The sequence below is a fragment of the Phalaenopsis equestris genome, unplaced genomic scaffold (assembly GCF_001263595.1).
Source record: "Phalaenopsis equestris unplaced genomic scaffold, ASM126359v1 Scaffold000174, whole genome shotgun sequence".
NCBI classification, from domain to species: domain Eukaryota; kingdom Viridiplantae; phylum Streptophyta; class Magnoliopsida; order Asparagales; family Orchidaceae; genus Phalaenopsis; species Phalaenopsis equestris.
Genome location: NW_018164616.1, coordinates 1,626,262 through 1,644,735, shown reverse-complemented (window position 1 = coordinate 1,644,735; position 18,474 = coordinate 1,626,262). Strand labels below are relative to the sequence as shown.

The 18,474-nt window shown below is 35.4% G+C and overlaps 1 protein-coding gene across 1 annotated transcript in view; it reads right to left on the bottom strand.

Moving 5' to 3' along the window:
• LOC110022215 (BEACH domain-containing protein B) overlaps positions 1-18,474 on the bottom strand; it is a 196,248-nt gene that overhangs the window by 13,526 nt on the left and 164,248 nt on the right. Inside the window, 7 exon segments of the mRNA XM_020721041.1 lie at positions 107-371; positions 374-564; positions 9,963-10,084; positions 10,207-10,383; positions 10,470-10,691; positions 10,760-10,966; positions 11,091-11,355. Of these exon segments, the coding sequence (XP_020576700.1) occupies positions 107-371; positions 374-564; positions 9,963-10,084; positions 10,207-10,383; positions 10,470-10,691; positions 10,760-10,966; positions 11,091-11,355 (1,449 nt within the window).

Sequence of the window (18,474 nt, the reverse complement as noted above, 5' to 3'; positions counted from 1 at the left end):
TAAATTTAGGTGTTAGACATGTAAATGAATAAAAATTGACTGGTATGTATGTATGTAATCTTCATAAATTTATTTGCCATCAACTTGATGATATACAGAAAGTTACCAAATCAGAAAATGTAGCTTGTTTCTGCTTTGATCATCATCACATGAAAGAAGAGAAGGAAGCAATGAAATAAACTGTTGAACGCATCGTGATGCCCTTTCTAGACCAGCCTTAGAAAGATATAGGATTAAAAGATGGAATACTATCCTTGGACATTTCTCCCCTCTTAAAAGCATTGCTTTATCAACATATTTGCTCGGTTTAGTACCCAATGCAGTGCCAATTCCACCAGAAACAACTATGGCAGCCATTTCCGCAGCAGGTTCAGCGATTCAACCAATCCACGAGCACGTTGACCAAAAGTTGGACCGCTAAAATTTGTACTTTTTGTCAATGCCTTGGTTGGTCCTCCTCCGCTCATTTCACTTATTAAATGCCATAGTTTGTCATACAAAACCCAGCGATCATCCTCTATAAGACCACCTTCCTCAGAAATAGTTTTGCAACTCCAACGAGTCCTATAAATGATTATGGGATAACAATTCTCAAAAATATGAATAGAAGTATATGAAATAATGCTATTAAGTAAAGAAAGATATAAAAAGAATTATAAACATTACACAACTTAATTGCATCATCCTGGTCAGCCTTTTAGCTAATTCATGAAAAAAAAACCTGATAAATGGTTGTTCAAATTTTTTTTTGGTGTAATTTCCTGCGTTTTCTTTTCTCTCATGTTTTTTGAAAAATTTCATTGAGTTGTGTGAGTATTATTTAAGTTTGTTAATTCTCATTACAGTTTCTAGGTAAGCATGCCTTAGGTCAGCCTAACCTAGACTCATTGTGGACCACGGTTAATAGCAACGCTCGGGTTGGCAAGTATGACAACCAAACACAAAGCCAAAAACAAAAATAAATAGATTAAAAAACACAGAGCCAAAAACAAAGGTAATTAGATCAGCTAACATCAAATGCATCTTTCATTACTTAGTCCACAATAATTGGTTTGAGGTCTAGCAAGAAAAGGTCACTGATGGCAAAGAGTGAGGGCTTTGATAGACTTTCAAGTTATCCATCATAATATTTGAGTTATAAACTTAATTGTGAATCTGTCACTTGTTAATGGGTCTCAGTGTCTTTTTTAAAAGGACAACTTTGGTATTTTTATTAATCCATCTTAGAATAATTATGTTGTTTAAAATCAGATATATATTTAAACATTACACATGAACATGAAAATTGATGGATTTTAATGCAAATTCCCTGCATCATTTTCATCGCGTTATGTGCTTAATCCCTCCTTCCCAGCTTGTGTGCCCGACAACCGTAAGTAATGTAGTGGGAATAGGTTTTATAATGGGTAGACCTTATGCATTGAGTAAATATTTCTTTTTCTAGTTCTGGATTTCTGCATAAGTTTCGTAGTATTCCACATTAATTAGAATTTGAATCTAATCTCATTCAGGAAATTCTTCGTAAGCATTAAATCATCAATTGAGTTTTCATTAATATATTCCAAGGACTGTGATTTCATCTTCATCATCTCCATCTTCTTCGTTCAGTTCATCATAAGATTTGCACCTTGCAGGACAAGGACATTAAAATAAAAAAATTGCTTTCATCAACTCACTCCCCCCCAATAATCTCCCTCGCATTTCCCCTCCCAATTAATTTCATCCATTTTCTTTTATTCATCATCCCCGCGAGACACTGATACCGGAGGAAACCCAAACCATAATGAAAACAGAAATATTATTGCTGAATTTCAAGGGATTACAAACAACGACACTTGCAATAAGAAAACACGATACAAACACAAAACTAGGACGTGGATCGAGGTGTTGGTATTGCGGCTGTATGTGGGGTTGAGAGAGATGGCAGCAAGAAGGTTAGGAGGGGCTTGTTAACCTCATTTTTGTGAGGTCTTTCCTTCTACTTCCTAGAGCCCAGGATCTAGCTCTAAGAGTTTCCTATTGACTATCTTAGAAAACCAGCATTGAAACCTGTCCCCTTAGAAATTCCAAAGCATTTGTTATTTTCCTCTGATGTCTAGCATTTATTGTCTCAAAACTAGCGTCTTATGGACGAGCGGTTAAAGGCTATTGTGTGGAGACTCAGAGAGAAGTTTCCAATAGGATTTCAAGCCCTAGAAAAACCTTATCAAGACTTTATCTTCATATACCAAATGAATAAAATTCACTAAGTTGCACAAGATCAGACTTAAATTAAGCCCAAAGGATGGATGAAAATGCAAACTTCTCCAAATGACCTCCGATGACGAAATGGACTGCGCCAAAGCGTCCGGGACACAAATTTTAGTAGGAAAGGACACCCATATTATTGTAATTTCCGACACGATAAAATTGCACGCAAATCGATGAATCCATCAAAAAGACCTCTGATGATGAAACGGACCGCGTCAGTGCGTCCGGACGTCAAAATTACCTAAAGAAGATATTCAATTTTCTACAATCTAAAGCACAAATAAAACGCATAAATCAAATTTTATTTTTGAAATATTAAATATTTTTTATTTTAATATTTCTTATTATAATAAAATTATAACCCTAATCCTATTTTCCCCTCACTCGCACACTTAACTCTCCATTTTGGCTCGTCCCGTGATTCAATTGAAGCTTGGCTCGCCCCCCTCGTGCCCCAGCTTCCGCACACCTCTACTCGCTCGATCCAGCCGCACAATTGCCTTCCCCTCTCTCGCGATCGGCCGCACCCGAGCAGTTCGTGCGTCTCTTTACCCGATCGTGTGCCCTAGCAAGTGATTCCTCTTCTTCTGCATGAGCCGCTCGACCGAAAGACTCTCCAACTGCGAAGTTCCACATGGTCGGCTCTTCCTCTACCCTAGGCTGCATTTCCTCTTGCCTTAAATTCTTCTCCTCCTCTCCCTTTACCTGATTTGCTTACCAGGGAGGCTGGTAGGTCGCTTCTCCTCTCTCCTTTCTTTGCTATAAAAACCCCACTTTGGGGAGGTCCTTTGGGGAGGTCTAGGGTTCTAGGGTTGGCCAAAAAATTCTGAGAAGGGGAGGTGCTACCATTTTTTTTATTCATCCCGTGTGTTTGAAATATTTCTGGAATTTTTGTTTTTTCTTGGGTAAAGTCTGAAAGGGAGGAGAAAAAGTTGTTGCATCCTTGGTTGCCTATTATTGGACTCTATTAGTCGTGCACATTCGCTGCTGTATTCTCAAGGCTTTTATGAGACTTGTGCTTTTGCATCAAGGTTCCTAAGGGAGTTTTTTTTGCTGATTTTATCTTCTTAGGCTGGTTCTTGAGTTTACTATTGAATCTAAATCAAGAGGTAATCTTTTTCCTCCTTTTTTCTGCAAGTATTCAAAGGAAATATTTGATTCTCATGCCTTGAGTTTAATGTTAGGAATGAGAATGGTTATAGAATTGGGGAGCTGAAACATATGAGTGAAATGCATAAATTAAAAATACATTTTCTGAAAAATGTGAAGGATGGTAGGGAAGCTTGCACAATGAAATTATTTGAGAAAAGAAAAGTTTAAATTTATTCTCAATTTGGGGCTTAGTGTTGGCTCCTTGTGGCTATCTTCTTTGTTCAAATTGCATGTTGGGTATAAATTTAATTTTTCAGATTTCTTGTGTTGTCATTTACTTATTTGAAATATATGCTGATGAAATAATTGTTGCTGCCCTTATTTGAAAAGCATGTGAAAGCAAGACTTGGGCTTGTTTTAAGATTTAAAGCATGAAATAATTCTTATAAACATTACAATATAATATGAATGGGCTGCTTTTGTTCTTCTTGCTTGAGATATTTGGAAGTATCATAATGGTGGTTTTGAAATGAAATTTGCCCCTCTAGAAATGCATGGTAGAGTGGATTATCAAAGCTTTTTTTACTCATGTTCAAAATGAATGTTGAAGAATGTTGGGTTGGCTCTAAAAAAAAAGAGAAAGGAGAGATCTACTCATGCTTATCTATTTCATGCTACCTATCATTATTTGAAACATATGTTGAAAGCATTTTTTTTATGTGGTGGGTTTCGGTCTTAGCTCATTTCGGAGAAACAAATGCTAGAAAATTCCTATTATTTTTGGGCTCGGTTTCATCCCTATGTTGTTCGTTTCTTTTTGCCACTGATTTAGTTTCGGTTTTGGTTATGCTGGATTAAAGCTAGCTAAATTTTTTTTATGTTTTAGCCCATTGTGAGAGGCTCGGTCTTGGCTTCATAATAGTTGAAAATGACATTTCATTTAGCTCACTTGTTGGGTTCGGCTTTAACTCTTTTTGAGATGGATTCTTGCAAGAGATATTTTCATTTTTTTTGCTCATATGTTGGGCTCGGTTTACCCATGTGTTGGGTTCATTTTGGGTTGGGTTCATTTTGGGCTGTGTTGGGTTCATTTTGGGCTTGTTTTGAATCAAATTATAAATTGGATTTTTTTTTGTCCTGTTTTCCCCATATGGTTGGGCTCGGTTTGGCTCCTTTTAATGGGAATTTTTTATAAAAATATTTTCTGTTTTAGCTCATTTGGAGGGCTCGGTTTAGCAGTTTTGTTCCTATGCTGGAAGGTTGTTTTGACCCGCTTAAAGGGCTTGGTTTTGGTCATATTAGATGAGAATCATACATGAGGATTTTCTCTCTTTTGGGCCCCTTTGGTGGGCTCAATTTTAGCTTCTTTCGATATTATGCCTTGGTTGAGATCTTTGTTGTTTTAGCCTTGTGCTGGGCTTGGCTTGCCCCTGCGCCGGGCTCGGTTTGGGCTTCTTTTAGTGATTTATGTTGGTTAGAATCTCTTATTGCTTGAACTATTCTTTGGGTTCGGCTTAACACTTTTATTGGGCATAGTTTAGTTGGGGCCTTCTCTTCAATGCTCCTCCTCCTAAGATTTTTTATTGGTAATCAAGTTTGTCATCCAAAAATGCATGAATTTCAATACCTATCGCTATGTGGGAATGTTTGGAATGTTTAGTTTGAGCATTGTTGGGATGAAAGTGGGTTCAGTCCTGAGGATCTATAATGGCTTGTCCATTCACTCTCTTATGTATATCAAATACAATGTGCTGGTATTACCTATTGTGACTTCCTTTTCGACTGACTTGGCCGTGAGCCTTACTCGGTGTTTGCTACCTTTGTAGTCCTCTTTTTGCTGCCCCTTTATCCATGAGCCTTGCTGCAGTGATTCTTTGGTCTTGTGACATGGTTCGGGTTTGGCTCTCTCTTTGTTACCCCTACCTATAAGCTTTTGCCCTATTTCTTGTTTTAAATTGTGGACTTATGTTGAAGTTTTGTTGTGCATTTCACAATTTTTGTTTATGGACTTGTTGTGAGGCTTGGTTGCCTTCCTTCCTGGTCTTACCCGTGAGCCCCACTCTTCTTCCTAGTCTTACCCATGAGTTGCTCTAGGCTGTTTGGGAGATGGTTTTTGGTTGTTTTGCTCCCTTTGCCATGCTCGGCCGTGAGCTGTTTGGTGGTGGGTTTTGTGGTTGTTTAGTCCCTTTTATGGGCCTTACCCCTTTTATGGGCCTTATATAGGCCTTACCCGAGAGCATATATTTGATTTCTTTTATGTAATGTTGGATGTATATCTCATTGTAAACTTTTGATGAAGGATGTAATTAAATTATTTTGATGATGAAATTAAATGAATTTTAGACGTTGGTATGATTTTCTGGAAGGCTAGAAGGTTACATCCTCTATTGGTTTGCACCCCCCCCGAAAGTTTTTGAAAAGATAATATGAAGGCTTGATAAATATAAACATCACATTTAGGTTCAAATTTGGACATAAAAATTCATATGAGTGATTGAGTTGTAAGTATAGCGTTATGATAGTCTTGAACCCATTTCAATCTATTTGAAACAAAGACTTGGAAAGGATACCCTTCATGGGTTGATCCAATCGTAAGAGTTGAGAAAATGATATTCTTCTTGGATTGATTCAAGGATTTTGGGCTCTCTTTTGAGGATTATTTCACCCTTCTGGTCTTTTGATCTTTTGGGTGAATCAATTCCTCCTCTCTCATCCCCATTTTTATTCCTTTTTTTCCTTGCTTCTTGGTTCGGTTTTCTGTGCTTATGTCCGTTACATAAGTGTTCATGTATAGCCTTTCGCTATATGTGAAACCATCAAGCAAGGTCACAAGTAGTTCGATTTTGTTTTGGGGCATAAGGAGATGATGATAAATGCACGCTGGTGGTAGAGCAAAATGATATCTCATCCTACAACACCAGGACTCAATCCTGAGATCTGATGAACTATAGGACGGAAGTATCATTCACCGACATAAGACTAGAGAGGGACCCGTACCTTCTTAGGTTGTTGGTAGTCTTAGGTCCGATGACGTGATCGACTTGTGGACAACTATACCTTTTAAAATTAATAAAACAAATTGATAATAAAAGATACAATATTTATAAAAAAATATTTTCAATAAAGATATGAATTTTCTTTTGTATGGTTGAAATATATGTGCATGCTAAGACTTAAATTTTAAATATTTATAAAAAATATTTTCACTAAAATATTTACAATTTCAATTTTTGTAGTGAAATTGATATGAATTTTCTTTTGTATGCTTGAAATATATGTGCATGCTAAGACTTAAATTTTAAATATGTTACAATTAGGTTGTCCACTTATTGATTACAAATCCTGGGCTAAAGAGTACCCTCCTAAGTTAGGTTCAGTAGAATATCCTTCTAGTGGAGTGGTGGACTTTATACATCCGGGTGAATGAGTAGCCTTCGACGACCCTCGAGTACAAATATATATTTGAGCCTAGCCCTGACCCGAGTGCTTGCGGTCACCTCTTTTCGGACTTTTTCATATGTTTTTCTTGAAATTTTTGGACAAAACACTCGTGGTCTTTTCTCCGGGATTTTCCTGAGGTTTTTGATAGCTTTATTTGGATTGTTATTTGTCAATTTTCTCGAATTTTCCGTCAGGGATTATTTGTCGATTTTCTCGAGTTTTCCAGGCAATGTTTCTTTTGTTTATACAGTGAATAATAGATAACTTAAAGGAGCTGCAGACTTCCCAAATTTACAGGTGTGATTTATATTGCAGCATTTTTATTTCTTAGCATTTTATTTCTTAGCATGTTGTATTATAGCATGTTGTATTACTCTCCTAACATGTTATACTGCTTTTTCTAGTATGTTATACTGTTCTTTCTTTTTACTGTACATTCTACTGTTCTTTTCTTTTATACTGCATGTTTTGTTACTTTGATACACACTATAGCTTAGTATAGAAATACCTAGTGGTTATATAGGATTAATATTAAACCTGGAGGTGCTACGACGGAGAGCTTGGAACGAACACCGTGGGCAACATGACGAAGAGCAACTTCAAGGTAGATTATCAACATCAAAACACTTTCACGTTCACACCGAACACTTTCATTAGTTTAAATAACAACTCGTAGGAGTTCGAGATGGTTTGCTTAGTGCAGCGTAAACCCTCACATATCACTTTTAGGCCTTTGCAAAACCCTGTTGTGCAATTATATGACCTAACACTTTAGGATTTCGAGTTTACCGTACGGTACAGTGTAAATCCTCTTATGTTTTTAGGTTATTTGCACGATCAGATATCGCACAAATATAAGCCCTAAATTCTAAATAAATTGCAGAATTAAACATTAAGTAACATTATTTCAAAGACATAAAGTCAAACAATAGGATAGTTGGAGGTCACTGGGGTTCTCCCTGGATCTGTGATATCCCCTACTCTTCACTTCTTTGGAATTCTAAAAATAATTGTTCCTATTTGAGCCACTCCCGTTTGATTTTCCCGCATCCAACATCCAATCTTAGAAACCTAAATTTTGAAATCTAGAAGGTAAAACCACTGATCTTAATCGAGAGTTTTCTTGAATGATCCCGGTCATTTGAGAAGTAATTAACTATAAGGGTTTGCCTGTATAGGGAACTTGAAACCCAGGTAAAATAAACCCTATCTAATCCTCATATTAGGTAGGGGAACTTGTTGGCTTCATATAAAATATTTAGCAGACAAAACATATGTCACAAACTCTTTAGTTTAAGTGATTGAGCCTACTACAAGTGATATGTTTATTCTCCGGGATAAGTGTATTACTTGTGGTATCGTGCTTAGTCATCCAAACTATTTAAAATGTGAGACTTTAAAATGTGAGACTCGTTTGGAATCAAAATGTTACTTTCAAAAAATCATATTTCCTTTTAAACTATTTTCATACTTTTCTCCTTTTAAACTATTTTCATACATTTTCATACTTTTCAAAAAAATAAAATAACGGCCGACAGGGCTATGCGGCTACTGCAGTGGGGAAGAAAAGAGAGAAAACTGCGGTTGGGCTGCATAGGGTTCGACTGGAGTGGGGGAAAGGAAAGGGTGAAGGTTATTATTGGGCTGTTGGAGTTGGACTTTAGTGGGGAAGGAATTGGGGAACAGCCGCTGTTGGGCTGCAGATTGGACTGTAGAGGGTAAGAAAAGAGTGAAGGCTGCTGTTGGGCAGTTAGATGGGGAGTAGTGCACTGAGGTAGGAGTTATGGGAAGGAAGGGACTGTCACGGGAAGGGTTTGGGTGGTGTGCTGTCCCGGGAGGAATGGAGGGTGTTGGGGCTGTCATGGGAGGAGGGCCTGCTGGTGGGAAGGGAAGTAGAACAGCAGCAGGTTAGTGGCCCGATACAGGGGAAAGTTGGGAGAGTTACAGGAGGTAAGATGAGCCCTGGATGGAGTGCGGCTGGGGGTGTTCTCACGAGCGAGGGCTGCAGCACAGGGAAAGGCAGGGAGAGCTGTGGGGGTGGAGGTGGAGGTCAGAGAAGATAATCACCACCGGAAAGAGAGATACAACAAGAGCACATACAACCCTAAAGAGGAAAACAGGATGCCGGTGGCTGTCCTCACAAATCTGAAGTCAGAAATAACATAAAACTGAAACATTAAGACCTAAAAGCACATATAATTAGAAGTGGGATGGACAGAAAATTAAAATAGGAAGCAGAAAAATTCCGGCCTCATGAAAAGAGGGAGGGAGACCCCTCCCAAGTTCGGGCCAAACCGGTTCAACTTTTTAGTCTACACTAATAATATTCTAGCTATTGTCCATCCACTTTACAAAACCACCCTAAAACCATCCCAATTTAAACTTCAATACAAACAAGCTCAAAAAACCTAAACCCCTCACATTTGAAATCAGATAGAAAAACAAGTTTAACCTAATTCTAACCAATTCCACATACCATCCATAAACAAGCCTAAAAGTCTCTCTTGCATGAGAAGAAAAGCACACTCCAGGCGTAACCTTCTCTTCTTGTGACTCATTAAAACAGCTAACCCTATTCTCATTCAAAGAGTCCGAACTATCCAACAAGCCTCACGTAACACCAGCTCAATCCACTTAGAATTGATACTTTAGATTGATCCAACTAAATTCAACCCAACCCAAACGAGTTTAGCCCAACTAACTCAACTGGCCAAATCTGAGGGTTTAGAGTAGACATATCGGATTAAAGATTATGTCATAATTCTACCTTCAAGTTAACGTGTCATATTTATTTTATGGGCCATTTATGCTATGCCTCGGGTTGCTTTTATGTGTATTTTTATGGTATACGCCATTTTCTTTTAGGACTTTTTTTTTAACTTTTTTTTTTTTATTTTTGACGTAGGATAATTTTTTGTTAAAAATATTTTGCTATCAGAAAGGGACTAACAGATAAAGTTACCAGTACATAGAAACAACATTATCAATCCATGTGTCTGTGAATTAAGGTGACTTCTCAGTTGGAAAAGGAATCAAACTACAGAACATCCTTTAAATAAAAAATAAAAAAAAATACAGAACATCCTAAACAGATTCCCAATTAGAAAGCGCATGGTCTAGCCAGTTTTCAGTATCATGAAAGAAAAAATACATATACCACAAACAACGTGAACGCATACCTTGGAAGCTTATCTTCAGACTCAGGATTCAGTATCTCAAGAACAGCAGAGCTTATGTATTTCTGGTTCTCCACATGTTGAAAGCTGGATGAAGCGTTTGATGAGATGGAAATTTCAGGAAACTACAACAAAAAGATTTAGCAATTTAGGATGTTTAAAAATTATAATTTATAAAAAAAATATGGATACTGTGTAAGAGATAAAATCAACTAATCTTATAAGGAAAATAAATTTATCTGAATACCAGAATTTTATCACCACTTTCACTGATTAAAAGTTCATCTGCCAGTTTCAAAAGGTACAAGGAATTGTCCCGGCAGGGCTGCGAAACATATATGTTTCCATCTGAAGACACTTGTAAGAGACCGTCAATTAAGTCTTCCAATATATATCTGAGCAAATTAGTATGTAATACTTCTTCCTACATTTAAGCAGATCACAGTGATAAGGTATGATATAAAAGAAAATAACCAAATAGTAAAGCAATAGGCATGCTCTCGAAAGTACATTTTCATATTTTAGCAATAAAAAGTTGACAGTCTCCTCCAACCGCTGCCAACCACCCTTCACAGAAAATAGATAATGCAAAAGTACAATATAGTATAAATTTCTTAAAAGTACTATTTCGTTAATCCTCGATGCATCATTTTGGCTATCTATTTCCCTTTCAGTGTCATTAAACATGACGAGCTTCAATGAAGTTGCTAACCAGGAACTCCAAGCAATTTCCTGAATGAAAAATTAATCTTAAATTATCATCCAAGACAATAAACTTTGCTAATTTGATAAATAGTTACCATTAAAGCTTCAATATTTGAAAGATCTGACTGAAGAAGATCAAGCAAGTCTCCTAATATTTTTGTCCTTACTGCAACATCATGGCAACTGGCCAAATATTTGAAGATGCATACAAGAATTTGAGGGACAAGAAAATAAGAAGAGAAACCTGCTGAGCCCTGTTTCTTTTTCTTTGGATTTTCAGAGGAATTGCGTTTCTGTAAAACCTGTAATTAAAAGTCTATAATCATATCAAATTATTCCATTAAGAGAATTGAATGCCTCTTTATGGATTAGAAAGAAAGCACCTCCTTTAACAAATTAACCAGCATATAGCCTTCAATACATTACCTGTTTTGGGCTTGCTCCCCCAAGAAGAACATCAAACAAGGTGGCATACAAATGATCAGACAAAGGGAACGAAAAAAGTCTCTCAGATATTGCCGAGTAAACTTGTCGAATTGTCAAAGCTTCGTCTTTTCTGAAATTATCTGAGACAGATTTTGCACGCCCAACAGAGAGGTTAAAAAATTTTGTTTCTTTCTTCTCAGAAATAACTCCAACTAATAATTTTCCAAGGATCTGCAAGCCTAGTAGCCTAATTGGTTCAAATTCCCTGTGAGGAACAGTAGGATTCAAGTTAATACAAACATGAGCAGTTTCTAGAGGTAAACAACCAGTGAGAGCTGCACAGGACCAATAAAATAAGGAGAAAAATGTTCACCCTTCATGCACCTTCATTCCACTGCAAGTAATACCGGAGTTAACCCAAACGACACCAAGGAAAATAAATAATATTACTAAAAATAAATAAATGGTAACAACTAACACACTTGAAAAGGGAAATATAATAACAAGACAAACAGACACCACTAAAGTGTATCCCAAGAGTGATGGAGGTCAGCTAGGTAGATCAGAATTGTTGACGGGGGAGGCAGTAGCAAAATAATGCTGGTGGCAGCGAGGGGGTGGTGCAAAAATGCAGGGACAACAAGTATGAAAGCTGTCCTGGGTAATGGAAGCGAGGGGTTTGGGTGGATAGCAGCAGGGCAGCAGGTCGGAGCACTCCCTTGCTGTCCTCGGCGGCAGAGACACGGTGGAGAGCTGGGACAGAAGGAGCAAGGGGGTGTTTGGGCGGTAGCAACGCCAGAAGGGAGGGGGAGGCGGCTGGGAGGCTGGAAATTGCATAAAACAACAATCAAAATGTTGTTGTGGGCGACTGCAACGAGATACGACAATCGGGAGAGCTGTGGGAGGATGTGGAAGGGGTAAAAGAAAAATAATCACTACCTCGGGAGAGAGATATAGCCGGAGCACCACCCAATCCCTCGGATACAGCCCTCAAAGGGGTAAACAAACGCTGGCTACTGTCCTGACATAAATCTAAAATCTGAAAACAAAAAACTAACCCTACCTAAAGCAAACAACACCTATATGAATGAGGTAGACAAAGTAAGTGGTAGAAAAGCAAGGGCTAGACAAGACAAGGAATTAAATAGGAGGTAGAAAGGTTGGACTGAAGTACTGTAGCATCTACAGTACTTCAGTCCCCAGTAAGCTCCTGCATCAGCAAGCTTAAGCAATATACATAGTTGCATATCACCAAAAAACTTAAATATATATGAAGTGAGCAACCTAATATAATTATTCAGCCAAATGAAGCTGTTAATATTCAAAAATAGCATTGAAAATTTTATATGTGCTTGAAACCTCCAATTCTTAGTTTCACTATTATGTCAATGATACTTTCCGAAATACAAGCTTTCAATGTACATAACGTGACATTCAAGTGAAAAAGAACACAACAATCTAGAAATTGAAAGGATGCCCATTGAAAATTATTAGATCATGGTAAAAGAATGTAATGGCATCTTAAGAGTTTACATTTACTATTTTTGAAATTAAAGTTCATGGCAAAGAGCTCAGTAAGAAAATACATCTAAGTAAGTTTATTTAATTTATTTGGTTTAGATTTGGAGGGAATTCTATCCTTTTTTAAGATGGACATTATTAGTTTCTACCAATGCTCTAGTTTCCTAGGGTCAAGTCTTGTCGCATCGTATTTATCATTTGCAAAACCTAGAATGTGAAAAGTTTTATTCTTCCTTTGATTGATTTCTTTCCCTCTACCAGAGACATCAATTTACTATAAAAACTATCAACGCAATGTGTTCTCTGATGCAGAGGAGAAGCTAAGAAAATATACGTCAATTATAGACAAGGCATTTAACTTTTCATGATCAGTGAATAAATGAATAGGTTTGAAGCCATTAAGAAGTTAAAAAATATCTTTTAAAAGGTTGAAGATAAAAAATAACTTATAGAGCAAACCACCAATCATATAATTAAAATATTTTTTGAAAATCAAGTCGAGAAAGAATTTTTCCCATCATGAAGATAAAAAGATCTTACTAATATTATTAAAAAAAATTATTTTTTTCAAAATTAAATTTTTAAGAAAATTTTACATTTATTATCATATATAGTAAAATCAGATCTACAACAACAACAACAACAACAAAGCCTTAATCCCACTACGTGGGGACGACTACATGAATCCTTTGTCTCCATTGCGTCCTATTTAGTGTCATATTATCATTTATTTCTAATAAATTAAGATCAATTTTTATACAATAAGCCCAAGTTTTCCTAGGTTTACCTCTGCCTTTCTTAACAAACATAAATAAAATCAAAACCATCCACTCACCTAATCGGATTATCAGACGGTCGACGTTTAATGTGACCAAACCATCTAAGACAACTTTCTCTAATTTTGTCTGTCACTGGAGCTGCATCAACCCTAACACAAATATATTCATTTCACATTTTGTCTCTAAGTGCATAGTCACTCATCTGCCTAATCATTCTCATCTCGATAACACTTAACTTAGTATTATGCTTCTCTTTTAAAGGCCAACATTTAGAGCCATAGAGCATTACAGATCTCACCAACATCTTATAAAATTTTCCTTTCAGTCTAAGTGGTACTTTTCTATCACACAAAAGGCCCGAAGCATTCCTCCACTTCAACCAACCAACTTGAATTCTACCATTAACATCCCCATCTATATCTCCATCGCTTTGAATAACAGACACGAGATATCTAAATCGTTCACACCTTTAATAATTTGATCACCCAAAGTTACACTTCTGTGACTAGAGCTACTACTACTAAAATTACATTCCATGTATTCAGTTTTAATTCTACTCAAATGAAGGCCTTTAGACTCTAATGTAAACCACCATAATTAAAGATTTTCTTGGGCTTTTTCTCTCATCTTATCCACAAGAAGGATATCATCAACAAAAACATACACCAAAGTACATCCTCCTGTAAATGTCTAGTAAGACCATCCATAACTATAGCAAAAAGATATGGGCTTAAAGCCGATCCCTGATGTAATCCAACAGAAATAAGAAAATATTTGGTCAATCCTCCTTCAGGTCGAACACATGTAACAACTCTAGTACACATCTTTAATGACTTGAATATAAGTCATATCAACACCTTTCTTCTCAAGAACGCTCCAAAGGACATCACTTGGAACCATATCGTAAGATTTTTCTAAATGAATAAAAATCAAATATAGATCCTCCTTATTCTCTTTGTACTTTTACATCAAACATCTCAATAAATATATAGATTCCATAGTAGACATGGATCTGCTTGGCATAAATCCAAATTGATTATGAGAAATTTTTGTCATACGACTTAAACTATGTTCAATTACGCTCTCACATAATTATAAAGTATGACACATTAACTTAATCTCTATATAATTTGCACACTCTTGTGCATCCCTTTATTCTTAAAAATAAGATCAAAATACTCTTCCTCCACTCCTCGGGCATCTTTTTAGTTTTTAAAATAATATTAAAGAGTTTAGTAAGCCAAGGAACTCCCAAATCTCCTAAACATTTCCATATTTCAATTGGAATATCATCAGGTCCTAAGAACTTTCCACCCTTGGTTTTCTTTAAAACCTCCTCAACTTCTTTTTTTACTAATGCAACGATAAAAATGAAATTTTTATTATCATTGATGATATTAAGATCACTACGACCGATCATATTTTCAGAAGTTTCGTTAAAAAGTTTATCAAAATAACTCACCAACCTATGATGAATATCTTTTTTTAAGAAAAACACTTTTTGATTTTTCATCTTTAATGCACTTTACTTGGGTTAAATCTTTACTTTTCTTTTCACTTTGTTTGGCTAGTTTGTGCATATATTTTTCACCATCAGTATCTAATCAATCAAAAAGACCTAATATATCATAAAGCGTCACAGATTGTTCTTTTAGACTCCCTGCGAGCTGTTTGATATTTTTCTCAGTTCTCTAAGCTTAAATCAATTTTTATTAAATCAATTTTTATAACATAATTTATAACATAATTTCTTATATTTTATCTTTTCTTGAACATTATTATTCTACCACCAACTATTTTTATTTACATAAACTTTTTCTTTTGATTCTCCAAGCACCTCTTTTGATACTTGTTTAATAATATTTGTTACTTCATTCGTGAATATCCCAAAATTTGCTTCTTCGTGAATATCCCAAAATTTGAAATATTGAATTTTACAAATAAAAATAATTTTATTTGTGACTTTTAGGTTCCTCCATCTAATTCTAGATGATGAGTTCGATCATTCTTTGTTTTACAAATCTTCATCTTAAAATCTATAACTAATAATCGATGTTGGGTACCTAAATCTTCACTTGGAATGATCTTACAAACTTTACAATTTCGACGATCTCTTATTCTCATAAGAAAATAATCAATTTATGTTTTATTAGATCCATTCTTATAAGTAATAAGATGTCCATCTCTATGAGTTTAAGAAAAATCAAATGTGTTTAAAAAAATCAATTCTCACGCAAGCATGTACTTCTCACCATAATATTTTTTGTCTAATACTTCGTGAGACATTGGATCTGCCAAAACATCATGGCGATTTATATTTTCTTACTTACATCGAAATGAAGTTTTTTTTAACTATGTGAGCTTTTTCTTATCAGATGTAATGAATTATAACTCTTACACAACTTTACAGTTTTTCCCTTCATTTAATATCCTTACACTACATTTTAATCAATCTAGTTTCATATATGAACCAATATAAATAATTATAACCATTAATCGAGACAAATTTAAATAACCTCTTAAACTTCTCAAGGTTTAGAAATAAAAAAAAATATCAAGATGAGGTATTCGACCGAAGATCCTTGTTAGCAAACATGGGTTACGTTGTCTAAAAATTTGAAATTGAAAATTGCTAACAAAGGTCTTAGTGCCCCGTCAAGTGCACCTTACGATTAAGAACTCCGACACATAGACATAGCCATTGGAGCTCTTTTTAGCACTTTTTAGAAAGTGAAGTCAGCCAGACGACCAAGATCACTTGATGAATAAAGAATTCCAGAAAATTCTTTTTGAAAAGGGGGTCCATCAATAGGGAATGAACCTAATGTACGGATTAACCTCGCCACTTGTTTGAAGAATTTTATATTTTTAACATATTACATTAAAATAGTATGAATTTTAAAATTATAGCAAAATAAACCTAAAAATTAAAAGACAAACTTTAAAAGATTATAAAAAGCTAATTCAATATACTAAAAAATGGGTCATAATATTTGTGGATAAAGGGTCATAATATTTGTGGTTAAATATCAATACAATCACAATGTTTGTTGACTTAAAAAAAGAAACTTATTTTTTGAAATATTGAAGGCAAATATAACATGGTAAAAATTTAATTTTATAACTTGAAAAATCTAACTGGTATAAAATAATAAGTTTAATTTAATTGAAAAAAAAGTGCATATATTAGTTTCTACAAATCAATACAACAACAAGAAGAAGCCTTTATCCCACTAAGTGAGGCCGGCTGCATGGATCCTTTTTCTCCATTGTGTCCTATTGAGTGTCATATTTTCATTTAATTATAATATATTAAAATCATTTTTGTACAATATGCCCAAGTTTTTCTGGGTCTACCTCGACCTTTCTTAACATAATTCGAACCTAAAATGTCTACTCTCCTGCTGGATCATCAGATGGTCGGCGTTTAATGTGACAAACCATCTAAGCAGCTCTCTCAAATTTTGTCTGCCACCGGAGCTACACCAACCCTATTACAGATATATTCATTTCACATATTGTCTCTGAGTGTAAAGCCACTCATCCACCTAAGCATTCTCATCTCGACAACACTTAACTTAGTTTTATGCTTCTCTTTTAAAAGCCAACATTCTGAGCCATAGAGCATTCGAAGTCTCACCAACATCTGACAAAATTTTCCTTTTAGTCCAAGTGGTACTTTTCTATCACACAATAGGCCCGAAGCATTCATCCACTTCAACCAACCAACTTAAATTCTACTAATAACATCCCCATTTATATCACCATCACTTTGAACAATAGACCTGAGATATCTAAAGCGTTTACAACTTTTAATAATTTGTTCACCCATAGTTACAACTCTATCACTAAAGCTACTACTACTAAAATTAACTAAAATTACATTTCATATATTTAATTTTAGTTCGACTCAAACGAAAGCCTTTAGACTCCAATGTAGAACTCCATAATTCAAGTATTTCCACAATTCTTTCTCTTTAAATTTTACTAATTTTCCATATATTCAATAAAAATTAAAAGAGAAATATTAGACAAAATAAAGTAAATTAAATTGAATTTAACTTCAAATAATAAATTTAAATTAAAAACATATAAAAATATTACTCCTACTGTACCTTATAATAAATTTTACTATTGATGTTTCAATTTTATTGAGTTATGTATAGGTTGTGTCACATGTTTTTGCATGTGTAACACCTTGTTATTTTTTAAATGTATTGGAACCAGCTAGCATTAGTTCAACTAAACCGACCAGCAATTATATTTCATTTTAAGGGAAGACAAATGGGGCACTCACCCGAGTGAAACAGGATGATAAGGTGAAAACAAAAAGGACAAGCTTGGTTAGATGATAGAAGGGGGAAATAATTGACCAAGAGAAATGAGGGCAATGCATGAGCAGTGCGCGAGAAGGGACAATGATGCAGAGCGAATACGCATACACGAGAGGCTCACTTTGAGCTTGCAAATGGGCGATACCAAACCAAGCCCGACCAATTTTGTGAGAAGCAAGGGCAGCAGACTTGCAAGGTTGTCAAGTGGCTAAGCAAGACAAAGTAAAAAATTGAAGTTGTATGTATTAGTTTATTTAGAGTAATTTGTGTTGCATTACCATATAGCTATAAAAGAGGAGAAAGGTTTCAAGTATAGCAATCCATATAATGATCGTTTAAGCAATTGATCAAGCAAAATAAGGTTAGTGCTTTAATTTTGACTAAGTTTATTTATTTAACATTGCATTTTATTATTAGTTTATCGAAATAATTAAATTAATATATATTACATTCATAACGACAATTCCTAGCCAATATTACCCGTAAGTAGGTTTTACTCCCTCATTCTATATTTCCTACTTGTTTTATTCTATTTTATTTCTTTCATATTTGTTTCATTCTATTTTATCTCTTTCCTTTGTTGTGTCTACTATAATTGGGCTTAAATACCCCTCCTATCAAAAGTATCATGCGGCTTTATTCTAAATCCTGGTTCTATATCTAACATGATAACGGAGCCATGGGCTTAAATACCCCTCCTATCAAAAGTATCAAGCGCCGAACCCTCCCTTGCCGCCTGCTCGCCCTTCC